This window comes from Marmota flaviventris, chromosome 14 (genome assembly GCF_047511675.1).
Source record: "Marmota flaviventris isolate mMarFla1 chromosome 14, mMarFla1.hap1, whole genome shotgun sequence".
Taxonomy (NCBI): Eukaryota; Metazoa; Chordata; class Mammalia; order Rodentia; family Sciuridae; genus Marmota; species Marmota flaviventris.
The window spans coordinates 36,791,139-36,818,217 of NC_092511.1; the positions used below are offsets into that span (position 1 = coordinate 36,791,139).

At 42.7% G+C, this 27,079-nt stretch overlaps 1 protein-coding gene across 1 annotated transcript in view; it reads left to right on the forward strand.

The window, feature by feature from the left end:
* Prkce (protein kinase C epsilon) overlaps positions 1-27,079 on the forward strand; it is a 487,170-nt gene that overhangs the window by 318,692 nt on the left and 141,399 nt on the right. The window contains exons 7-10 of the mRNA XM_027934598.2: positions 2,446-2,588; positions 5,284-5,380; positions 8,101-8,300; positions 12,649-12,822. Of these exons, the coding sequence (XP_027790399.1) occupies positions 2,446-2,588; positions 5,284-5,380; positions 8,101-8,300; positions 12,649-12,822 (614 nt within the window). The remainder of the gene's footprint in view (positions 1-2,445; positions 2,589-5,283; positions 5,381-8,100; positions 8,301-12,648; positions 12,823-27,079) is intronic.

Consider the following 27,079-nt stretch of genomic DNA (forward strand, 5'->3'; position numbering starts at 1 on the left):
AAACACATTTGGGTAAATACCAGGAGTGTGAGCGCTGGAGTACATGATAAGGATATGTTTTGTTTTATAAGAGACTGCTAAGCTGTCTTCCAAGGGGACTGTACCATTTTATACTCCCACCAACAATGACTGAAAGTTCCTGTAGCTCTGTATCGTCACCAGCATTTGTTATTGTCAGAGCTTTGGATTTGGGCCATTTTAATAGAATGGTGTAGGGACTAATTAATTAATTAATTAATTTCAATAGAATTATTCTAATAGTATTAATTTGCAGTTCCCTAGTGACATATGATGTGGAATATCTTCTTGACTGCTTATTTACCATCTGGATATCTTCTTTGCTGAGATGTCTGCTCCAATCTTTTCCCCATTTATAAAATTGGGTTGTTCATTTTGTTATTATTGAGTGTGGAGAGTTGGCTGCTTTGGATAACAGCCCTTCATAAGGTACATCTTTTGCAAATACTTTCCCTCAGTTTGTGGTTTGTCTTCTCGTTGTCTTGAACAGTACCTTTTACAGAGCAGAAACTTTTAATTTTCATGAAGCCCACCTTATCAGTTATTTCTTTGGTATGGATCATGTCTTTGGTATTGTTATCTAAAATGGCATGTCCATACATAAGGTCCCCTAGATGGTCTTCTCTATTAGCATTTACAAGTTTCGTTGTTTTGCGTTTTACATGATCCATTTTGAGTTAATTTTTATGGTAGGCATAAATTCTGAGTCGAAATTCAGGGTGTTTTTCTTTGTTGTTGTTTTGTTTTGTTACTCTAGCACCATCTGTCAAAGGGACTGTGTTTGCTCCTTTGTCAAAGATCAGTTGGCTGTATTTATATGGTTCTCTTTCTGGACTGTCTGTTCCATTCCATTGATCTATTTGTTCTTTTGCAAATTCCACACTGACTTGATTGCTATAGCTATTTGGAAAGTGAAAACCATGAAGATGTGGCACCTATTAAGGTATTGTTTTAAATTCCCAATTTGATCATTGTAACATTGCCTGCCATCTCTCTCTCTCTCTCCTTAAATTATGCTTTTTGCCTTTTAGTACACCTAGTAATTGTTCTTGGAAGCCTGACATGCTGTACTGGGTAGAGAATGGTGAAATATGCCTGTGATGGTAGGGAGTGGGGACAGGGGAGGCCTCCCATGGTCGTCTGCATAGATCTCAGTCTGGTAGTGAGCCTGTTCCACCATGCTGCTCGTCCTCCCCTGACCTCTGGAGGTTTAGCATGACTGGAGTGGGCTGGAGTGGGCATTTCCTTACTCTTGGGTCAGTTAGGATCTGATAAATCCCCAATAGTTTAAGCTCTCATAAAATAGTTTCTCCTAAGGGCAGGTCTTGTTAAGAAGAGCAGAATGTTCTGACCTGTTTTGGAATGGTTTGTCTTCCTCTCCCCCTGTTGAAAGCATGCAGAGATCTTCTTCTAATTGCTGTGGAGCGTCCTGTATCATGTGACCCCCGCAGAGGAGTGGAGCTGACTGTGGACATGTGCCCCATTTGGGTGCAGATTTCAAATGAACTTTTTTTTTCCCCCGGAGGAATCAACTAGCTTCTTTTGGAGTCAGTATTCTATTCCCCTAAATGAAAATGAAATGTGATATTTGTCTATCCTCGTCTCAGACATGTAGAAAGAGTGGCTGGAAGGAAGTAACTAGAAGGAGTGTAATCTCTGCAAGGTGGTTCTGTGTGATGGAATGAGTGGGGATTTTTGTTTTTCTGCATTTTCCAAATTCTATCAAATGAACTTATGTTATTTTTTTAAAAATGTATTTATTCTAATCTGTTACATATGATAGCAAAACGCAATGCAATTTATATTATACAAATAGAGCACGATTTTTCATGTCTCTGGTTGTACACAAAGTAGAGTCACACCATTTGTGTTTTCATACATGTACTTAGGATAATGATGTCTGTCTCATTTCACTGTCTTTCCTCCCCCCATCCTCCTTTCTTCCCCTGCCTCCCCTTTGCCCTAAAGTTTGTGTAATCCTCCCATGCTGCCTCCTCCATCCCCACTATGAATCAGCCTCCTTTTATCAGAGAAAACATTCAGCATTTGTTTTTGGGATTGGCTTTCTTCACTTAGCATTATATTCTCCAACTCCATCCATTTACCTGCAAATGCATGATTTTATTCTCTTTTAATGCCGAGTAATATACCATATTTTCTTTATCCATTCATCTACTGAAGGGCATCTAGGTTGGTTCCACAATTTATCTATTGTGAACTGTGCTGTTATAAACATTGATGTGGCTGCATCACTGTGATATGCTGTTTTTAAGTCCTTTGGGTATAGCTGGGTCAAATGGTGGTTCCACTCCCAGTTTTCCAAGGAATCTCCATATTGCCTGCACCAATTTGCATATGTTACTTTTTAAAAAGGTAATGCTTTAGACCATAAACACTTGGATATCTCTCCCCTATGTCTCCTTACAGTCTGCAAAATGAATGTTCACCGTCGATGTGAGACCAATGTGGCTCCCAACTGTGGAGTGGATGCCAGAGGGATCGCCAAAGTGCTGGCGGACCTAGGTGTCACTCCAGACAAAATCACCAACAGTGGCCAGAGGAGGAAAAAGGTGAGAGTCTGTTTGGTGGTGTCTCTGGAACTCTCTCCAGGCCTGCCCTTCTGTGCTGGCTTCCTGAGAGTGCTCTGGAGGGGGACCGTAAGATTCCTAGGTGTGAGGCATCTTACTCAACACAGAATATGTTCCAAGAATAAAAGAAAGGAAAAAAGAGGTCAGACAGGTAACATGAAAGTTTCCTTCCAAGCTGGGTGCAGGGCACATGTCTGTGATCCCAGCATCTTGGGAGGCTGAGGCAGGATGTTTGAAAGTTTAGGCTAGCCTCAGCTACTTAGCCCTAAGCAACTTGATGAGATTGTCTCAAAATAAAAAAGTAGAAAGGACTGGGAATGTGACTCAGTGATAAAGTACCTCTGGGTTCAATCTGCAGTACCCCCTCCCAAAAAAGGGGAGTCTCCTTCCACACAAATAGTGCAGAAGTGTGTGTGTGTGTGTGTGTGTGTGTGTGTGTGTAAGAGACAATAAAGTGGGGCTGGGGTTGTGGCTCAATGGTTGAGTGCTTGCCTCACGAGTGTAAGGCAATGGGTTGAATCCTCAGCAACACATAAAAAAATAAAATAAAATAAAATAAAACTGTTCCAGAGTTGGATTTAAGAGAGAGAGAGAGAGAGAGAGAGAGAGAGAGAGAGAGAACAAAGCTAGCCTTGAGAGGTACATTTGTCAAAAAGACATAAACTTTGAGATGAGGAGTTAGAATTCTAGAAAAAGCATAACAATTCTAGACAAGGAAGTAGACTTACCTGCCTCCAGATTTGGCAGGCAAGCAATTTCAGTGTGTGACTCCACCCTAAACCCACACTCTTCTCTAGGGAGGGTGTCAAGGTTTGTGCTAGAACCAGCGCTGGGCTGCCTGGGGAATACCCTCAATGCCCCACAGCATTCAACATCTGGGCCTTTCTTTAGAGACCAAAGCCCTGCTCCATCCTTGTGACATTTTGAATGCCACAGGGAGGAGATCCGCTTGCTAAAGCGTTCTTTTGGTAAGTCAGGGCCTTCAGATATGAACAGAGCTAAAGGCATCTGGAGCGGCCCTTTAGAATGACTACTTTTTTTTTTTTAGCCTAGAAATTTTAAGAGATCTTTGAAAAGTAAACTATGAGAGAATCAGAACAATGTTACCTAAGTGAGAAATCCTGGTGTGGGTGGGTGGGCAGAGGCCCTCCCTGCCTGAGGTTAAATATTACCAAGCACTTTACTAAAAAAGCAAGCCCACCTGTGGGTGCCTCCTGCTGCCTTGACTCTCAAATGTTCTCTCCAGATTGGCCTTGTACCTGCTGAAGGGCCTATGTTTCTAGTCTTCTTGATTTAGAACCCCCCCGCCTCCTTTGTCTTTCTCCCGGTGTCCCCAGAAAAGCCTTTTTCTCTCTCAAGGGAAGGTTGGGTTTTTTTCATCTTAACTGTCTCCTCCTTCTCTACATTTCCAGCAAACAAAACTGTTTTGCAAGAGTTGCAAGAAAAAAAAAATTCTATTTCTGGGTAACTGTGAGATTTTGTGCTTTGGGTGTCCCTTCTCGGTTCTCTAAATCCCACTGGTAACAATAGGACTTCAGTTGTTGATCCAAGACACTGGAATTGCAAGCAGAAGGTTAGTACCCGAGAATGCCAGGGCCCCCCTGGAGAGGCAGGTTAAGCAAACAGTCTGTGGTGACACTGTTAGCCTGACTCATGGAGGAGCTCTAGAGAGAGTCTGGCCAGAAGAGAAATTTTGTTTTCATTCTAGAAGTAAGACAGACTCTTTCGTTGTCATTGAACATTTGAAAGAAAACTCAGTAGCAATCTTCTTTCCTATCTTTGGATGTACCGTCGTTCTTAATGGCCATCATCTGCCTGTCTTGTATTTGGCTAAACCTTGTGGGACAAAGATGACTTAGAGAAATTCAGGAAGGAGCAGAGTCTAGGTTAAGAGACCTCAGCCCTAATATTTTTATGCCTGAGATGCTTCTGATGAAAAATCTGGAAAAAAGGCAAGCGGTCACCTAAGTTAGTGTGAAGGATGGGAGAAGCCCTCCCCTGGTCAGAAACTGAAAGGTACCCACAGTGGGTAGACCAAGAGCAGAGGGAGCAGGAGTGCTACCGACTTCATGTCACTCAAGGTGGATATGCCAGACCTATGCCAGGGAACACACTTCATTGGTACATTCTGTTAAAATTTGCCAACAGATATCAAATACACCTGAAAATATTTATTGAGTGCCTATTATGTCTATTAGTTTGTACAAGTCACCGAGGGCATTGACAGTACTATATTTTTTACCTTCAAAGAAAATATAATCTGTGTGAGTAGAGAACCCCATGCAATGTACACATGCAGATATTAATAATGATATAAAGCTGGGTAAGATATAAATAAATGCCAGACAGATGGCAGAGACAGCCAGTGTCATGTTGCTCTGGGTAAGAGTGTCTGTTGCTTGGACAGCAGACAGAGGCTTGATTGAAGAGGTGGGTGAGCTTTGCTTGTTGCATTTGGATAGAATAAAAGTTGAGTGAGCTGAAAGTCCCTCATTTTCTTCCTGTGTTTGGCAAATGAAACTCCGGGTCTGTGCTCTCAGACTGTCAAGTCAGCGAGTGCTGCTATGCGCCAGGGGTTCTTGTCTGATGCTCTTGTCACCGCAGTTTGACACTCTTGTCTTTAGGGACACTCACCCTCCTTTCTCATGCCTTTCTCCCTTCTTCCTGTCCTCTCTAGCTTGTTGCTGGTGCCGAGTCCCCACAGCCAGCTTCTGGAAGCTCCCCATCTGAAGAAGATCGATCCAAGTCAGCACCCACCTCCCCTTGTGACCAGGGTGAGACCCTCAGATTTGCCTTTTTTACCCCTGGGTTCTGTCATCCGAAGGACCAAGGCATGTGAGGCCTCTCCTCTCAAGAACAGCCTGTGAGAGCTGACGCGGCTGGTGGCCCCGGCAGGTCCTCCCACGCCTTTTCTGTATTGATTTCATAATTGTTCTTTCCCTCTACAAGGCTTGCTTGTGTTCATGTTCCTAGTTTTACACTCATACCGACTGTGTGTGGGTGCTGCATTGCTGCCCCAAGGTACAGGCCGAGAAGGGGAAGGTCAGAGAGGTGAAAAGGTTTGTCCCAAAGTCAAGAACTTACTTCTGGCAAGGGTGGGCCTCTGTCCCTTCTGTGCCATCTAACCCTCCCTGGAGGTCATCATTTGTGACCAGGCTTCTTTCTCAGAGTCCATGTGCCAGTCCTGGGGCCACAGAATAACTGGTCTCACGGGCATGGTGGTGCACACCTGTAATCCCAGCGGCTTGGGAGGCTGAGGCAGGAGGATCACAAGTTCAAAGCCAGTCTCAGCAACTCAGCAAGGCCCTAAGCAACTCAATAAGACCCTGTCTCTAAATAAATAAAACACAAAATAGGGCTGGCAATGTGGCTCAGTGTTTGAGTGCCCTTGAGTTCAATCCCTGGTATCAAAACAAAAACAAAAAACCAAAAAACCCGAAATAACTGGCCTCATTTCCTTTTTTTGTGTAGCTCTGTTTCATTTTATGTGTCTTCATTTTAAAAGAGATCTGACCCCTTCTTAAGTATTTTGATGGTACTATGGCACCTCCAGACTTGTTGGAATTATCCTGGACAGGGTAGGCCTTTTCCTGTTTCATTTTAAGGCTGAAACATCCCCAGGGAGCTTCAAGGAGATTGGGTCAAATGGTAGAGACCCCAAATAAAAGTGAAGTGACAATGGTGGCTTTTAGGCCTGGCTGCTGCCCAGCACATTGTCCGGCCCCACGCAGGGCATAGTACCTCTTGGGACTTCTGCTCTTACAGTTACCAGTCAGCGCAGGCACGAGAACTTCCCAGCAGTGATGTGATTGCTCAGGGATGGGAAAGCCCTCTTAGTCAGATGTGGCATGCTTATAAAACAGAAATAAGCCACAGTTTCTCAGTCCTCCATTAGAAAAACTCAGAAAGACATTGTCTTCAAGCTCTGAGGCCCCCAACATCTAAGTTCTGCCTTCCAGAATCCACTTAATAACTGAGACTGACCCTGTGGTGCGACTAAGAGCCATCCTTAGTTCCAAGTGAGCGTTAGTAGGTAACTGCTGAATCAGTGTGGGGGTGACTGGGATCTCAGAGGCCATCCCCATCTCTTTCCTCCCCAATACAACTGCCCCACCTCCAAGGAACCCACTCCAGAGCTAGGAAGCTCTTTGGGTTCTTGAATGGGATTTTAGGACCTCCATCCTTCTGAAAAGAAGCTAAAGTTCTTTCTGTCAAGTGGCACTGGGTCACTCATGCCTGAATTGGGTTTCCAGGAGTAGTCTCTCTTCTCCTTCCATAATCCTGGTTATTCATGAGCATCTTTTAAAATTGGCTTACCCTCAAACTACACATTTTTACAGACAGGTGTGCATGTTGGTGAATGAATTGCCAACTATAAAGCTTCTTCAAATAGAATAGGTCAAAGGATCACCCAATGTTATTGCTGCAGGTAATTCAGGTCACATACTCCAGGGGGGTGCAAGATTGTCTCATAGTTGTGAAATTGTCCTGAGGAATTCCTGCCCCATCAGAGATAAATTTGCAACACACGTCACTGTGGGAAGCAATTCTTTGTTAATGATAAGCCCATTGCTTGTTTTGTCAGTACCCTTGTGTGGGGTACTAGCTTTTAGAGAAAACCCAGCATCAAGGCCTTTTAAAGACCTGAGAAGGTAAAAGCTTCCTTGTCCCCTTCGATGGGATAATTATATCACCAATGATGACTGCCATGATGATTCTGGATAGTTTGACTTTTCAAAGGGAACTTAAAGGGTACTTGTTCCTTTCTGACTCTGCACAGTCCCAGTGAAGGCCTGGGTTCCTGTACTACACCTAGAATCACGGAATAGGCCACTAGTCAAAGGGGGCTTTCAAAGAGATAACTGGCTTTGATATAATCCAAAGGGGTTTGATGGTGAGCGAGTGCTTCAAGGGCATTCAGTCTCCTTGAAGCTCCCAGGGGATGTCTCAGCCTTAAAATAAAACAGGAAAAGGCCTACACAGGTCAGAATAATTCCTACAAGTCTGGAGGTCCCATAGTACCATCAAATTATTTACGAATGGGTCAAATCTCTCTCTCTCTCTCTTTTTTTTCTTTTGGTACCAGGGATTGAACTCAGCAACATTGGCCACTGAGCCACATCCTCAGCCCTATTTTGTATTTTATTAGGGACAGGGTCTCACTGCGTTGCTTAGCACCTTGCTGTTGCTGAGGCTGGCTTTGAACTCGCAATCCTCCTGCCTCAGCCTCTCGAGCTGCTGGGATTATAGGCATGTGCCACCACACTCGGCCAAATCTCTTCTTTGTATACTGAAGCCTGGCTGTGCTTTAAGTGCCAGTGAACTTGCTGGACAAATGAAGGCACATACCAAGGGAAGCCGCCCTGGATTTGTTACTGTGAAGAACTGAAACCGGGTTAAGAGTTCATGTGGGACATTCTGAATGTGGAGTCCTAATGGGAAAAGTCCATGAGATATGTACTAATGCAATATCTTGTTACCCTCTGGTCCTTAGAACTAAAAGAACTTGAAAACAATATCCGGAAAGCCTTGTCGTTTGATAACCGAGGGGAGGAGCACCGAGCATCATCGTCCACGGACGGCCAGCTGGGGATCCCTGGTGAGAACGGTGAAGTCCGGCAAGGCCAGGCCAAGCGTTTGGGCCTGGACGAGTTCAACTTCATCAAGGTGTTGGGCAAAGGCAGCTTTGGCAAGGTCTGTGGTGCTCATGTGGAGCGCTGTGAATTTCTCACTGGTTGAATCTGAGATCCTTCTGTGTCAAGTGGAAATAGGCTGAGGCCAGGCACATAGGAGCCCTGGTTCTACTGTTAATTGGCTGTTGAACTTTCATATAGTCATTTCACCTCTTTAGGAAACACTTTTTCACATTTGTCATCCCGTAAGAGGGGGGGACAGAAGCCCTGTGGAAGAAGTAAAAGGTTTTGTATGTGCTCAGCATCCACTGTCAAGAATAATATCAATGCCTGTCTTCCCTCCTCCAAGAGATCGATCTGTAGCTGTTATTTCATTGTGATGCATTTGAACACGAACTCTAGAGTTTCTGTTGTCCGTGAACTTAGGCTTCCGAACAAATCTTACCAAGGAGTACTTTGGAAGTTAAATGTTATTTAACTGATTTTTTTTTTCCTACATGGGGCAAGAGAATCAAATAATTATCTCATGTCTTGGATCAGAGTCCTCTGCCCTTGGGGCTGTTCTCTATATCCTGCTCCCCACTGAGACGAACACAGTGGTGTGGGACTTACCTGTTGGTGTGCTCGATGAAGGATTAATAGTCAGTCACTGTTCTGATGGCTGGTGAGATGCAAAAATGCTCCCTGTTCATTTTAGAAAGATGAAGGGAGCCATAGCCTAGAAAGCTGGTTAGCATTTCAAATCAGACTCCTGATTGTCCCCTTGATCTTCTCAAAACCATGCCTGAAAGTCAATGAGAGTTCCCTTTCCAGAATCTTCCAGAGCAGAGAGTTCCTCCTCTGAGGACCAGACAGCTCCCAGAGGTCACACGGCCTCACATGTCCTGGGCGCTTGAAAGCAGAAGCCTGTGGACCAGGCAGTTGGCCAGCCGCAGGCCCATTCCACTGTCCTCCAACATGAAGGGCTCTGGGAAGCCGCAGGGCACAGGGCCTGCTTTCCAGCCATCTCACCTGCTCCTATCTCACCCTGAGATCACTTGGCAGGAGCGTAACCGGGTAACTTAAATGCCACAACAGAAGCAATTACATTCTTTAGAGACAAGCTAAATAAGAAACAAACCCCAGGCCTCTGGCTTAGGCATTGACTTCAGGATGTGAGCAGGACCCAGTTTAATTTTGAGCAAGATTCAAAGGGAACAACCATGCTCAAGAGTTTCGAGGCTTCTGTATGGTGGAGACAGGATTGGAAGTTTGATGACTCTGGAGCTCTAAAGTGGTGGTTTAGGAACAATCGCAGGCAAGGTTTAAGTCACTTTTAGAATCTGTATTTTTTGTGAGTGGTAAAAAGTCTTCATATTCACATCACAAATTCCCTGATGAAGTTTCTGGTGGCTGCTCTTTAGTTTTGACAGCTAACAATGGAATGCTGTTCTTAGGAGTTAGTTTTTCAAAAAGAGAAAGACTTGTGACATTTGTGGATGAGTGAGTGCAAAAATATACAGTGAAAGGAAAACTTCAAGAAAATAGACCTGCGAATTAGCTCTGGGAGGAGGGATCAAGTTTCCAGCTTGGAAGCTGAACAGGAAACCATAGAGACAGACCAGGGCAGATTGAACTGTATAAAGGTACCTACTTCCATTCAACAGGAAAAAATGGCAGAAAATTTTAACACAGGCTTAGGAAAAAACCTTGTAAAAAGTTAAGGTTTAGTATCTTTTATATCATCTATATACATATCTGTAAGAAAAATATAAGACAGCAAAAAACTGGACAAAGGAGACAAATAATTGACCCCAAAAGAAAAACAATTAGAAAATAAATATCTTAAAAGTTTCTTTGCATTGAGGCAACATTTCCAACCTGTTGAGCAAAAAACAAAAAAAAAAGAAAGAAAGAAAAATAAAAAGACATTTTATTTTATTTTTTATATTTATTTTTTAGTTGTAGTTGGATACAATACCTTTATTTCACTTATTTATTTTTATGTGGTGCTGAGGATCGAACCCAGGGTCTCGCACGTGCAAGGCGAGCACTCTACGGCTGAGCCACAACCCAGCCCAAGAAAAAGACATTTTAAGTGAAAACATGCAATGTCACAATGTCACCATGAGATGAAAATCCTTCTACATGGCTAGCAGCGTGTAAAAATCAGTGAGGAAACGTGAAAAATATCTAGTCATTAATCTGCTTCTAAAAATGTCTATCGTAAGGATGTAATGCAAGATATTTAAAAAATCATGTACAAAAATACTTAGTATACCTTATATAATATTTAATAATTAGATATAATAAGTTTCTAATATGAGGGAGATAGCTAAGTAAATTGTGGAATATATGCTTTGAACTGAGTAACAGTAACTGTGATAATGATGGAGACTCTGCAGAAAATGCTTATGAATTAATGTTTTTCTTAAAAAGGACAACCCTATATTTGCCATACCATAATTGCAAGTGTTATAGTACGTCTGAATCATCACTTAACAGATGTGAATTAAACTTTTCTACTTTCCCTGTACAAGCCAGTGATTAAAATTAATGAGTGAGTTGTAGTAGTTATATTAGGATGGGTGTTTTCCCTTAACATTTCTTTTCACTTTTTATTTTATTTTATTTGCAGTGGAATTGAACCCAGTGCCTGGCACTTGCCAGACACGCACTCTACCCCTAAGCTACAGCCCCAGCCCCCTAAACATTTTTCAATGCAGTCATAATATCTTTTTTTAAACTTTTAAATATTTTATTTTAATGTGTCTTAAATTATAAATTTTTTTATTTGTTTTAATTAGTTATACATGTTAGTAGAATGCATTTATGCACTTTGATATACATAGATGGGATATAATTTCTCTTTTTTCTGAGTGTACATGTTGTAGAATCATATTGGTCATGCAGTTACATATATATATATATATATATATATATATATATATATATATATATATATATATATATAATAATGTCTGTTTCATTCTACTATCTTTCCTATTTCTATATCCCTCCCCTGCCCTCCCATCACTTCTCTCTACCTAATCTAAGGTAATGCTATTCTTCTCTAGTGCCCCCCTCCTTATTATGAATTAGCATCCGCATATTAGAGAAAACATTTGGCCTTTGGTTTTGTAGGATTGGCTTATTTCGCTTAGCATGATATTCTCCAACTCCAACTATTTACTGGCAAATTCCATAATTTTACTCTTCTTTAAAGCTGAGTAGGAGGCATCACAATACCAGACCTTAAACTATACTACAGAGCTATAGTAATAAAAATAGACATGTAGACCAATGGTACAGAATAGAGGACACAGAGCCAAACCCACATAAATATGGTTATATCATATTAGAAAAAGGTGCCAAAAACATTCACTGAAGAAAAGATAGTCTATTCAATAAATGGTGCTGGCAAAACTGGAAATCCATATGTAGCAAAATGAAATTAAACCTCTATCTCTCACCCTGCACAAAGATCAACACAAAGTGGATCAAAGACTTAGGCACTGGAACAGAGACCCTGCACCTAACAGAAGAAAAAATAGGCCCAAATATTCACCACATTGGCCTAGGATCTGACTTCCTTAACAAGACTCCTAAAGCTCAAGAAGTAAAATCAAGAATTAATAAATGGAATGGATTCAAATTAAAAAAGCTTTTTCTCAGCAAAAGAAACAATAAAGTGAGGAGAGAGCCTACAGATTGGGAGAAAATCTTTACCACATCCACTTCAGATGAAACATTAATCTCTAGGATATATAAAGAACTCAAAAAACTTAACACCAAAAAAACTCAAATACCCAATCAGTAAATGGACTAAGGAACTGAACAGACACTTCACAGAAGAAATACAATTGATCAACATATATATGAAAACGTGTTCAACATCTCTAGCAATTAGAGAAATGCAAATCAAAACTACACTAAGATTTCATCTCACTCCTGTAAGAATGGCAATCATCAAGAATACAGGCAACAACAGTAAATGTAGGTGAGGATGTGGTGAAAAAGGTACACTTATACATTGCTGGTAGGACTGCAAATTGGTGCAATCACTATGGAAAGCAGTATGGAGATTCCTCAGAGAACTGGGAATGGAACCACCATTTGACCCAGTATCCCACTCCTTTGTTTATACCCAAAGGACTTAAAATCAGCACACCATAGTGGCACAGCCACATCAATGTTTATAGCAGCTAGACTATGGAACCAACTTAGGTGTCCCTCCATAGATGAATAGATAAGGAACATGTGGTATATATACTCGATGGAATTTACTCAGCTTTAAAGAAGAGTAAAATTATGGAATACTATTTTAAATTAAATTTAAAAATAAGTTTTTAAAGTATTTGGTATTAACTTGTGTTCTGCCTTTGATTTCACATACACGTAGTGATGGGGATGATTTTGATTGATTATAGGTCATGTTGGCAGAACTCAAGGGCAAAGATGAAGTATATGCTGTGAAAGTCTTAAAGAAGGATGTCATCCTTCAGGACGATGATGTAGACTGCACGATGACAGAGAAGAGGATTTTGGCACTGGCACGGAAACACCCATATCTAACCCAACTCTATTGCTGCTTCCAGACCAAGGTATGTTTACCAAGAAGCTAGCTGGCGGCCATCTTGGGGAAGTACTGTAGGACATTGGTATCTGGACTGTCAGGTAAAGTATCCATTTTAGACCTTCGACATTCCGTTCTTCCCTCAAAGACTTTATAAGGTGAAACATATTTTACCCTTGAAGAGATCAGGATGTATTTGAACACCATCTTCTTTTTAAGGACACGGGATTTTCCATTCAAGGTTGTGCTTATGAAGGATTTTAGGGTCTGGGTCCTGGGAGGATGAGGATTGGGACTGGTAGAACTCCTTGCAGATATAGCTTGCAGATGTAGCCCATGGCTAAACCCAATATTTGTTCATTGAAAAACCAACAAGTGTGATGTAGCCTTGCTCGGCTCCTGACTTTCTGTCACTCGTTGAATCACTTAACTTCTGTTTTGCTTTCTGGTCAAAAGAAAAAGAGTAACTTGTGTAATGTCATAGGAGGTAAAGGATGTAAACAGTTGCTTAAAATTCCACAGTGAAATGCAGATGTTAGGTGGCATTTTTAGATTCACTCTGTAGGTGCCTGAGAACCAGAAGGTGGCAGTGGAGAAACGATACAGTCTTAACTACATTGCAGAGTCTGATCTCTGATTTGGTACTTACTCTTAACAAAGAGAAGGAACCCACATTCTTCAAGAAGCTCCTATTTTATTTTTCTTTTCTGTGGGAATAGGGGCAGGTTAAAGTTTTCTATGGATATATTATGGATTTGCAATGTTTGGCTTCTTTAGAAAACAAAAATGACCAAATCCCAAGCTCCTATCTGTGCCAGTCTGGAGCCCAGACAGTGAAGGCTAGAAACATGGGGAGGGGTTTTGGCTCTTTGATATACTCTCACCACCCTGTTGCAAATGCCAGTCTTCCCACTTAGAATTCAATAATTACTCATTCAGAAATTTTTTTTTATTTGATTGAATCTTTCTCATGTATCTAGTATTGTGTCAGGTGCTAAAGATACAGTGGTAAACAAGACCAGTCTTTGACCTCAGGGATTTTACAATCTCTTTGGTTTACAATTACCCCAAGGCTGTTTCCCAGAACCCTAATCACTTGAGAAACTGTAAGCATGAAGGACTCTGTGGCTATGGATGGGAACATTGCAATTTGGACCTCTCTTGTGGAGACTCCACACATATTTGCTTATTGGAGTCCCTGAGAAGATCTACAGTGAAAAAAGAAAAAGATTACCTTTGTTTAATCTACTATTTCCCAACTGATCTGATCCCAAATCCCATCTCTCTCTCTCTCTCTCTGTCTCTCTCTCTGTCTCTCTCTCTCTGTCTCTCTCTCTCTCTCTCTCTCTCTCACACACACACACACACCCCTAATCCACAGTGAGAAATACTGATCTAATGGAATTTGTCCTATTTCTCAGATCTCTTAGGAGAATATGAAATAGCTTCTGAAAAATCTCAGTCATTCTGCTCATCCTCCAAAGATAGATAGATATATATATATATTTTTTTTTGCTATGAAACAACAAAGACCCTGCTGAATAAAAATCTACTCCTTTTTAGGACTCAGTAGCCACCCTTGTTTTTGCTCTGTTATGGTATACCCAGCAGTGCCAGGTCAGTGTGAGCACATATGTGTGTGTACAAATGGGAGTCCAAGATGGTAATAGAGCCTCAATGATGGAGGCTGATTTTCTTTTCTCCACTATAGCTTAGCTCTAGATTTATGAGAAATGTATGATATCTATTTATCTTTATTTTCTTGGTACTGATCACAGGATCTTACACTGGCTGGTGCTCACTATCAGAATCAGACTTGGGAAAATAAGTCTGTTTGGTTTTTTTGGTGGGGAGTGATGTACTGGAGATAGAACCCAGGGGTGCTCTACCACTGAGCGACACCCCAGCTCTTGTCATTTTATTTTGAGACACAGGGTCTCACTAAGTTTGCCCAGGCTAAACTTGAACTTGCAATCCTCCTGCTTCAGCCTCCCAAGTATCTGGGGCGACGGGTCTGCACCACCACACCCACCAAAGTAAAGTCTTTTGCCTGGAGCCCCTCCACATTGGCACAGTCAGACCTGGCATCTCATTTGGCCTCTGGGGTCCCACTCCAGTGTGGCCTTGCTCTGGTAGCACAGTGCTACTTCTTCTGCCTGAGCGAGTGCGGGGTCCCTTCTGTGAGGGAACTCATCTGCCTCCCTGCCCCTGAGGACACCTCTCCCACCTACCTAACGTCACTTCCTCGGCAAGGAGCCACACTGGCATTCTTTCTTTGAACACACTGCCCAAAGGTCCAGCGTCCTGGGAGGAGACCACCCACTTGTGAGGACTCTGAAGCGCCTATATGTGATGGATCTTGGGGAGCCACAGTTGAAGGTCACCATGGTGAATGAGGAGGAGAGGAATGAGTAGTAGCTTCAGTGCCAGCAGTGTATCCTCTCTGCATTGCAGAAGATCAAGGCCAAGATCCTCACTGTGTGGCAGTTTCAAACACAAAATGGTATTGACTGACCCCATGGAGGAATGACACCTTCGTCTGCAGCAAAGTAGTAATCAAACTGGATTTTAGCGTCTGGGTGATGGAGGATGAGGATTGGGAGAGAAGAAGCTGTAGTTCTGAGGTTTACTGGCTCTTCAGGGCAATGCCAGGCAGCCACGGTTACAGGAGCAGCTTGGTCCCCTCTCCCATGCATGGCAACTCAGTGGGACACCTTTACCTAACTCAGGTGGATTCATCTAATTTTTAAAAAGCACATCATAATTTAACCCCACTGAATAACTTGATGAACTAACGAAGGGAACCTCATGAAGAATCATCTTATAGACCCCCAGTCTAACTTTTAAACACTGTGACATTTCCTACAGTGACCAGTAGTCATGTTTTTATTTCATTTTGTTTTATTTTTTGGTACTAGAGATGGAACTCAGGGGTTCTTGATCACTGACCAACATCCCCAGCCCCTTTTGTTTTTTATTTAAAGACAGGGTCTCACTGAATTGCTTAGCACCTCACTGTTGCCGAGGCTGGCTTTGAACTCTCAATCCTCTTGCCTCAGGATTGCAGGCACCAGATGACTTTTAAATGGATAACATTAAGCTATTGTCAGGAGTGGTTCACTTTTCCCCCTGTCTCTCACACAACTGTTTTCTTGCTTAAGAAAAAAGTTATGGGCTTTAATTATTTCAATGAATATAAAGTATTTATTGAGCATCTACCATGTGCTAGGCCCAGTCCTAGATTCTGAGACTGCAGAGCTAAAACATGTCCCCTCTAGATTCACAGAGATTGTGTGGCTGTGTACCCACTGGCCAGTTAAGAGTGATGTTCCACAGCATGGCAGCTCTGCCCATGGAGCCATGTAGATTCATCTCAAGTTCTGCAGAAGGCAGCAGGGAAAACTTCCTGGCAAAGGTAGAACCTTACCTGGGCCCTGAAGCATGGGTAACATTTGGAAGAGGGTAAGGCCAAGATGGCTGTTAAAACCTAGAAGTTATCTCCCTGGATCTCACATCCATTTTATTTCCAGTGCTGGAACTCACCAACCCTGGATCCTGCTTCTTCCAAGGAAATGATATGAGGAAGGGAGAGGAAGAAAGCAAGGGTATTTAGAAAATAAGGGAAAAAAATTCCTGCCTCTGTGAGATCAGATACTGAGAGGACACGTAGTATAGGGAGCCCTCTTGTTGTGCGGAGGCACACTACTGGACTCGGAAAGTCATGGGCTTGGTCAGGGTCAGATTCAGCCCCATAAGTGATTTCAGGAATTGTCTATCCTGGTTCCATTCACCCACTGACTGTGAGGGATAGGAAAGCCACCGAGAGGTAGATTTGTTTTGTTTTTGTTGTTACAGGAAATAAAATTCCCAGGCATTTTCAGATTCTGTGTATTTGTATTTTATAATCTTCATTGCGAAACCGTCCCCTCCAACTGGATCCCACAAAACCTGCCTTGAATAATTCCACCCATGATTTGTCCTCTGTAAAACTTGGGAGCTCCATACAGTCCTACCATCCCCCACCCTCTGGCATTTCCTGCCAGGCCTGGGAAGCCAAATCCTGGAGAGTTTCCCTGCAGAGGATACAGGGGCTGGACTCCTGCAGGATCTTCCCTGGCCAACCCTAGGGGGAAGCGCAGCACAGAAAATCCTTAAAATCAACTGGAGACATTTTTCAAAATGCGATTGAATGACCCCTGTGAGCAGGGGGAGAGCTGCTGAGGATTGCTGACAGTATAGGAGAAAAATTATAGTTTCAAGGAACTCTGGTGTTTGTTTGGACTATTCACGTAGAAGAACAGCAAATCAAAAAAAAAAAAAAAGCTGTTAGTAGATTTTTTTTTTTTAAGAGATGGAGATGGCAGATAGAACTGAAGGAGCTGAGGAAGCAGGGCAGCTTTCCTACTGACCTCGCTGTCTGTCAGGGCAGCAGCCCTTGAAGAGTGTGAAGGGTTTTGACCCCATGTGGTGCGTGCCTGGGAGAATAGATGGAAATGTGCAGAGCCACCAGCCCCAGCCCGTCTGCAGATTAGGCAGCTGCCCAAGGATCCATGTACTCGCCAATAAAAGATTTCATATGGAGGTGGTGTCAGTAATTTCTAACAGAGTCCAGTGAATGAGTCCTTGGGGCTGCTAGAGGCTTCCCAGTGGTGGGAATTTATCTATTAATTTATTTTTGAGTTGTAGATGGACCCAATACTTTTATTTAGTATTTTTTTATGGTGCTAGGGGTTGAACCTAGTATCTCGCCCGTGCTAGGCAAGCGCTCTATCACTGAGCCACAATCCCAGCCTCCCCGGAATCACTTTTATCCAAGTGAGTCAGACTCCTAGAAGTTCTATCTATGGCTGCTGAAGACCATCCTTTCCCCATAGTGGGCTGGACACCAACACTGTTGTCCCATCAGCCAGCTGACACCTGTCACTGAAGGCCCTTGCCCTGCAAACTCATGTAGCAAAGCAAAACTTTGATGAGAGGGCCTGTGGCCAGAGTCTGGGACAGCTTGGTGCCCTGGGGGGCACTGGAGGATGAGAGTGTGATGGCGGGATCTCCATGGGGAGCCATTGACAGGCCAGGAGAGTTCCAGCCCTGCAGAGAAACACCACAGGCTTTCACAACCAAGGAGGCCTCAAGGAGCGGCAGCAGGCCTTCACTGGGTCTGAGAGCATCCTGGAATTCATTCTGGTCACTTTGCTTATGAAGAAACCTTGCATTCGAATAGGTCAGTTGCTTTTAAAAATGCCTTCACTTCTATCAGTCACCTCTCATCTACCAAGTAGTGTCTCTGCAAAGTATGGGCACTTTCTTTTCTATTTCCATTTTTTTTTAATTGTGGCAAAATACACCTAATATTTACCCTCTTAACTATTAACTCACTTGCAGTGGGATAAAGTGCATTCATCATATTTTGCAACCGTCACCACCAGCCCTTTGCATCTTGTAAAACAGAAACTCCATACTCATTAAACAAGAACTCCTCATCCCCACTCCCTCCCACCTGCCCCTGCAATGGCTATTCCAAATGCTTCATTCAAGTAATCTTTTTGTGACTGGCTTATTTTCTTAGCATAGTGTCTTTAAGATCTATTCCTGTTGTGGTTTGTGTTGGAATTTCCTTTTTAAAGACCAAATAATATTCCATTGTTTGTCTATACCACATTTTATACACCCGTTCATCCACTGACAGATACTTGGATTTCATTTTAGGTATTACACCTAATGCTGTGAAATGCGTGTCCATGTATCCCTTGGCGATCCTGCTTTCAGTTCTTTTGCCTGTATGCCTTGAAGTGGGACTCCTGAATCACACCGTAGTCCTATTTTCCACTGTGTCTGTACCATTTTGCCTCCAGTGGATGTGAAGTTATAAGGATCCCGATTTCTCCACTACCTTGGCAATGTGTTACTTTCTGGGTTTGTTGTTGTTATTGTTTTCTTTGCTTTTCTGTTGGGCAGTAGCCATCCTGATGGGTGTGAGCTGGTATCTCAATTTCCCTAATCATTAGTGGCCCCTCCTTTTTATAGTTGAGAAAACTGAAGCCCTGTGAGGTCTCATAACTTGTTTATAACAGAACCCAGATTGGAATGGGGGTTTCTCAGCAGCCTTTGTTGTTCCCACTGTTTTTCAGCCTCCGACTCTTCCCTCCTGTCCAAGTTCTCTACCTCACATAGTCTCACCCCCAGATTCCTTCTCCCAAGTCCCCACTTACTGTACCACAGAGAAAGGATTGGAGGTGAAGGCTTAGTTTTCCTTGGACTCAAATGAGATTGGAATGAAAAACAACCCACAATTAATGCCCCTTAAGCCGGTGAGATAGCGGGGTCAGCCTTGTTTCTGGAAATATTTTCATTTTCTGAAATTGCAAGAGACAAGGGAGGAGAAAGGGGGCCTGGGCACAGGAGTCTGACCCTGTGTGTCAGCTCAGCCCCCTCAACTATTGGCTTATTCTTCTAGAGCCTCTGGTTTTCATATTGGGTTTTGTGGAGTCCCTCGTTGCTGTCATGTGTGTGTGTGCATGTGAGTGTGTGTGTGTGCATGTATTTGTGGACATGTATGTGGACACACATGCCCTGTGGATGCTAGACTAGTACTTGGCCCTCCGCTTCCTCCATCCGGCAGAGTAGCCCCACTTCTCCCGGCTTCCCGTGTCAGTGTTCCGAGAAAGATAATATTTAAAGAAAGGATTTCACCTTGAGTAAAAGGTTTAAAACCACCACAGCTGTGAGTGACAGACCTGCCTGGGTCTTTTTATTTCTTGGTGCAGGGGATTAAACCCAGAGGTGCTCAACCACTGAGCCACATCCCCAACCTTTTTTATTTTTTGAGACAGGATCTCACTAAGTTTCTTAGGGCCTTGTTAAACTGCTGAGGCTGGCTTTGAACTCACAATCCCCCTCCCTTAGCCTCCGGAGCTGCTGGGATTACAGGAGCGTACTACCCTGCCCGGCTGGTGTAGGTCTGATGATTTTTTTTTACCTACCAATATATAATCTGATTATGTATGTGGATCCATTAAAATGGGCACATTCTGGAAAGCCGGGTAGAGATGGGATTTTGGAAGCAGATGCAAGGTCTGCCTTTCTCATGTTCAGCACGAGCACTCTTTCATTTGATTGCATCACTAACTAAAAGTGAGGACCCACTCTGTCAGTTAGAGAAGCCTATGATAGAGAGAATGTGACTGGGATATGACACCACTCCATTGATCATGGAATCCACTCTGTACCAGAACATTTTTAAGTGCCATTGGGAGATGACTAGGGCAGGGACTCATATGTCAAGGAGAAATGACATGAGATATAGCAAACAGTGACTTGGAATAAAGGCAGTATGTGTAAAAGAAAGGACAGTCTTACACTTACTGAGCACTTATTACATGACAAGACTTGTGCAGAGCTAATTTCATAAGTCTTCTCTAAGTCCCATGGGGTATAGGTGTGGTTGCCAGTTCTTTGGTCAGATGAGGAAACTGAGACCAGGGAGGCTCAGCCACTTGGTCAGGATGGCACAGAGGCAAATGAGACAGCTGGGATACACATCCGTAATCCCACCCTTGTCTCCTGGGGGAGAGAAGCGCCACTATGGGGCAGAGTGGATGAGACACACGCTTTGTCCCCTGTGACTGGGTAGGGGAGGAGAAAGGGGCACAGAAGTTTCAGAGAGGGCGGAGTCTGCGGGAATGGATTCCTAACGCCAGAATATGCTGGAACAGGAGGCTCACCCTGGGAAGTGGTGAGAAAGACAGCTCTGTGAGGAGATTCTGGCTGAGTTGTGGCGGCATTGTGACAGTGTCAGGCGAGGCGTCCGGGCTTACTTTGGAAGAGGACTTCTTGAAGGCATATAGGAAGTGCTGCTTTAGTGCATGTGCCAGCTCTGTGGAGCAGGGATGAAAGGGAAAGATGCAGAAAGAAGGGCCAGGAGGTAGTTTTAGGAACCCAGGAATATCCATCCAGGCTGTGCAGAAGGCTTCAAAGGAAGTGACAGAGACATTTCTCTTCTTGCATCTGGAAAGGCCAGCCTGCTTATGAGGAAAGCATAGTACTCTAGAAAATATTGACCTGGGAGCCCTGGACAGATTAGAAATAGGGACTTAGATCACCGCCAGTGGCAGTAAGTGACCTGCTTCTTCCTAAGGTGTCATTTGCTCACTGTTCAATGGGTACATAATGATCCAATCTGAATAAAAAGTTTTCATCTTGAAATCTAAAACCAGAGGTCCAAGTTATCTAACCCGTTCACCAAACAAAGCCAGTTTCCTCATGGCTGACGTCAGACCTCCCAATCTCTTCCCAACACCCGCCATCTATTGGGTTTCAGGATTTAGCGTGTCTATTTTTAGACTGTGGTCAGATGTTTTCCACAGGGAAAGTCACGTGGCCTTTTCTGGAGAAGCTTCTACCTCGTGTATTGAAATCACTCAGCTGGAGTGGCCTTCCTCCTAGAACCTGAACTTTTTGTTCCAGTGGTCTCTGGTACTTCAGATAACCCCGCTGGCCCTTCCTGCTCTGACTGGAAATCTTGCCAGGTGGGGGGTACGGCCCACTGGGCCCTGGGAGTTCACGAGTGCCCTGTCGATCTGCAGAAAGCCTGGGAGACCGTGAAGAGGGCACCCGGAGTCATCAGTCTCTGGTTTAGCCCAGATTCCGCCACTGAGGTGGCTCTGCGACATTTCTCTGGGCATTGATTTCCTTGTTCCCACTCAAAGATGGAGCAGGGGTTGGGGGGGGACCCATGAGAGTTCAGACTCTGGGGTTTATCAGATGCCCCCCAGAATCTGATGCTAAAGACCTGTGAACATGCGACTCAGTGGAGCCACAGGAGACCAGGCCAGATGCAGCGGTTGCTGATGAGATGAAGATGACGATGATATTAGTGAGCAGAGCTTCTGCCCGGTGCTCAGTTCAGTGAATGCTCCTCCCTGGATCAATACCTTGATGCTTGCAAGACTGTCATTCTACACACCAGGTTACAAACTCAGCACTCTTTCTTTCTTTTAATTTTATTTATTTTTTAATTTTTTTATTGATTTTATTTTTTAAATACACTACAGCTGAATGTATTACAATTCTTATTACACATATAGAGCACAATTTTTCATATCTTTGTCTAAAGTATGTTCACACCAATTCATGCCTTTATACATGTACTTGGGTTTTTTTTTTACATTACAATTCTTATTACACATATATACCAAAATTTTTCATATCTCTGTATATAAAGTAGGTTGACACCCAATTCGTGTCTTCATACCTGTACTTTGGATAATGATGTCCATCGCATTCCACCATCCTTGCTAATGCCCTGCCTCCTCCCTTTCTCTGTCCCCCCCCCCCCCGCCCCCCGTCTTCCCTATCTAGAATTCATCTATTCGTCTCCTGTTCCCCCTCCCTACCCCACTATGAGTCAGCCTCCTTATATCAGAGAAAACATTCGGCATTTGTTTTTTTGGGATTGGCTAACTTCACTTAGCATCATCTTCTCCAACGCCATCCATTTACCTGCAAATGCCATGATTTTATTCTCTTTCATTGCTGAGTAATATTCCATTGTATATATATGCCACATTTTTTTTAATCCATTCATCCACTGAAGGGCATCTAGGTTGGCTCCACAGTTTAGCTATTGTGAATTGTGCTGCTATAAACATTGATGTGGCTGTGTCCCTGTAGTATGCTGTTTTTAATTTCTTTGGGCAAAGACTGAGGAGAAGGATAGCTGGGTCAAATGATAGTTCCATTCCCAGATTTCCAAGGAATCTCCATACTGTTTTCCATATTGGCTGCAGCAATTTGTAGTCCCAGCAATGTATAGGTGGACATCCCCACCAACACTTATTGTTGTTTGTCTTCATAATAGCTGCCATTCTGACTGGAGTGATATGATATCTTAGAGTAGTTTTGATTTGCATTTCTCTGATTGCTAGAGATGATGAGCATTTTTTTATATATTTGTTGATTATTTATATATATTCTTCTGAGAAGTGTCTGTTCAGGTTCTTGGCCCCAATCAACACTCTTTCTTTCTTTTAAAATTTCTTTTTTAGTTGTAGATGGATACAATACCTTTATTTTATTTATTTATTTTTATGTGGTGCTGAGGATCGAGCCCAGTGCCTCACACATGCTAGGCAAGTGCTCTACCATTGAGCCACAAGCCCAGCCCCTGACTTTTTTTTCTTTTTTCTTGACTATACTAAGGATTGAACGCAGGACCTTACACAGGCTGGGCTAACTGATCTACCACTGAGCTACACTCTCAGCCCTTCATTTATTTATTTTTATTTTTTATTTTTTGAGACAGGCTCTCACTAAGTTGCCCTAGCTAGCCTGGGATTTGAAATCTTCCTGTCTCAGCTTCAGAGTAACTGGGAATACAGGTGTGTCCCACGGCTCCCAGCTGTCAAACAGCTTCAAAGACTAATGGGCCTATCTCAGAAGATCCATCCGAAGGTATTAAAACTGTCTCTTTAAAGCACAACACAGTTTCTACAACACGATGGGCACAAAATCTTTTAGTTTCTGTCTTATCCAGTAACAGTTTCAATGTCCTTTATGCAAATAGGCCCCAATTGGAGTAAGAGCTTTGCCGTGGTCCTCTTCGCCCACATTGTCTAACCTCTCAGTCATCTAGTCATCTCACAAGTGCTTGGTGAGGGGGGCATGAGTAAGAAATGACTAAGAGCTAGCCCCTTCCCAGAAGAAGTTAGACCCAGCTAGAATATGAATGCTGTGTTAGAACATATTTGTTTCTCAATTATAAAATCTATTAATAAATTTAGAACTGTAACTAGTTAGTGTGAAGGTCACATCTTTGGCTCTATGTCCCTAGGTAGCTTGTCTTTCTGACTGCTCGACCCGGAGCTTGAACTGGGGCTAACTCAAGTCAATCACCAGAATAGTGGCTTCTTGCAGCTTCTCTGAATGCTTTGGTTCATCCACAAGATTCCAGTGAATTCCTACAGGAATCTGTCTCCTTCCTGTCGTTAAGGGAGGTCACGGATTGGGACTGGTTCTTTAGTGTGGGGGAGATGGTTACTAGTTCCAGTTAAGAACACTGTGGACTGTGGACAAAGCTGCTCTCCTGGTAGTTTTCTTTAGAGGCTGTTGATATTTCTGGAAGGGGAGAAGGATCATCTAGGTGGGCTGGTCATTGTCATCTATTTCAGCGTTATCCTTGGCTCAATAATAATGATAATATAGGCAAAAACTTATATAGTGCTCTGTGTGTGTACGGTTCAATTTCAAGCATTTTGTATATATTAGCTCATTTAATCACCCCAACAACCGTATGAAGTAGGACTATTATCCAAGGGAAGTCACACAATTGGAAGTGGCTGAGCCTGGATTCAAACCCCGTTGCCTTTCAGCAACTTCATTTTGTTTGAATGCCCAGAACAGATTAGATTGAGAAGTGATGAACACAAATCCAAATCCCAAGACATGTAAGTAAAATGGCGGTTGATTACAGTGGGCTGACCAGACTACAGAGGCAGTGTTGCCCCATGTACCTGGGATGCTCTTTAGGACTAGGATTTTGGGCAACCCAAGTTGTACAGAGAAAGCAGAAGAAGGAAAAGCAGACTCTCTCCTTCTTGTTAGGAGGACATTATTATTATTATTATTATTATTATTATTATTATTATTATTGCAGAGACACTATAGAAAGTTGAAGCACCCACTTTTGGAGCATTGGAACATTTTGTTTTTGTCACAACTTTCCAGAGAGAATGTCAGGATGGATCACTGGCAAAAAGAATTTTCTCAGTTGGCCCCCTTAGGAGGTACAGATTAACTTCTCTTTTGGGCCAATACCATAGTCACTTGGGATTCACAGCTGTGTGTAATCCATTTATCAGGGACACTCACGTGCAGGTTGCTAGGGAACTAAACTCATTACCTGGCTCTGGCTTTTAGAGCTGAGCCTGCAGCTCTGAGGCTGGATTTGGCCTTCCCTTGTCCTCCAGAAGTAACTAGAAGGTACAGTAGAGTTCTGTGGATCTCTGAGCATAGTTGGGGAAAGTGATCTTTGTTCTCATTGTTTCCATTACTGTTTATCTGACCCATGCTAATTTGTTGCTATTTGTTTTTCAAGTAATAGCTTAAATCCAACCTCCTTGATCAAGCTTTAACTTATGAACACTTTTTGGCTTCATCAATGTTAACACTAAAAACACACCAACAACCAAATAAAACACATTGCTATAAATGTTGAAATACTTCCACAGTCTAATGAGCTTAGTTCCCTAGCAACCTGCGCACGAGTGTTCTGATATAGATTAGCAACAACCAAATAAAACACATTGGTATTAATGTTAAAAGACTTCCACAATCTAATTTACCCAGCTTTTAAAATTTCTTTCAGGGAGTTTATTAGAGACTTGGGAAGTATTTTTTTTTTTTTTTGATATGTGTAAACTGGAGTTAAACTTCACAAGGAAATACAAATAGGATCCAATAGAAGAAAACTTGAAAATAAAAATCTGTCTTTGGTGTGAATTGTTAACCTTACTAAAGCCAACTCCTACTATAATACATTTTCAAAGGAATTCACTAGAAAATTCCCTGGTTTGGCAAGACCATTTGTATTGCTGGATGGGGTGGTCAAGGTGTTAGGCAGAATAACTGAACCCTGATGTTTTAAGAACAGAGCAGGAGAGGCAAGACACCTGGAACAAGCCCTTTCCATCTGAGAGAAAAAGTTCTGCTTCAGTATATACCAGTCAGTATTGATTTGTATTCCTGGTGCAGCTTCAGTTTAGTACCAGATATTCCCCGAGATAGAAAGAGACACAGTCCTTGTCTGTAGAACTTCTGGTCTACCCAGGGAGGTAAGGCTAGCCCAGGTGGATCAGAGAATGAAACATGATTCTGTATGAAAATGAGCAATGCAGAAATTATTTTAGAATCAAAGAAGAGAGATGAGTGGGCTTGGGAGGTAGGCATACTCCTATGAGTTGGAGAAAACCAAGGAACATCATGCTGTTCTTTCAGGGACCCACTCCTGTCACATGGGAAGGACTCTTTTACAGGACCTTGGGTCTTATCCTCAGACACACAAGAGTGAGAGCCCATCAGATCAAGGGGATTGGTTCAGAGGAGTCCTGTCATGTGGAAAGGAACAGCCCCTGGTGGAGATAGACGTGGATGTTTATGTGGCTTAGATCCTCCTATGCAGCCTCCTGGCCTTGCATTGTCTGTGCTGCATTAAAACCACATTAATCTTGGGGGGAGGACTAGCCCATTACCATGAGAACCAGAGAGCACCTATGCTCTAGGCAGTGGATCAATCCTGGAAGTCAGTAGCTTGTGGATGTCATCGACAGAATAAATCGGAATCTTCAGATATTTGAAATGATAGGTAGATGCGTCTGGCACAAAAACTGATTCCTGTGCATCTAAATGTCCCAGGAAGGATGGGTTCTGTTTGGCTCTTTGAACTAAGTGTTAATTCTTGAAACACTGAGTTTAGCATAAAATGCAGATATTCAGATTTGCCTTACTCCCTTTTGGGAAATGATACTAACAGTATGCAGAATAATGGGAGTCAGAATCCTATCTGATCCGAGCAGATAGGCATTTATGCAGGGGAGGATACAGAGTTATAGAGCTATGTTGAAAACTATGCGAATTATTCAAAGTTTAATGTGAAAATGTGAAACTTAAAAATTCCACCTCCATCAAAAGGGCCATTTAGACTTCATGAGAGAGAAAGACTGCAAAATTAACAAGAATGTAGCTCTTGGAAAAAAGTTACCTATTTTGGAAGATGGTATCTGAAAGATTTGACCATGTTTCTTTGATCTTTAAACTTACCAAAAATGTCACTTTCATGTCAGGAAATAAAATTTGGATTGAAAAGGCAGGGGGGCTGGGGTTGTGGCTCAGTGGTAGAGCGCTTGCCTAGCATGCATGAGGCACTGGATTCGATCCCTGTGCCTCATGCATGCTTAAAAATAAACAAAATAAAAGTATCATGTCCATCTACAACAGAAAGAGAGAGAGAAGAGAAAGAAAGAAAGAAAGAAAGAAAGAGAAAGAAAGAAAGAAAGAAAGAAAGAAAGAATTAGGCCACTATCTCCCTAAATGTGACAGACAATTTGCAAGAAAAAAACAATGCTGTGTGTCATAATATATGGAGAATGTTTGAGGGATGTTTTTCAAGGTCTTTTAAAGGAGAAAGAGGGATCTCTTAAGAATAGAGGCCTGGAAATATAAAATAGGGCTGGGGATGTGTCTCAGTGTTCAAGTGCTCCTGAGTTCAATCCCCACTACAAAAAAAAAAAAAA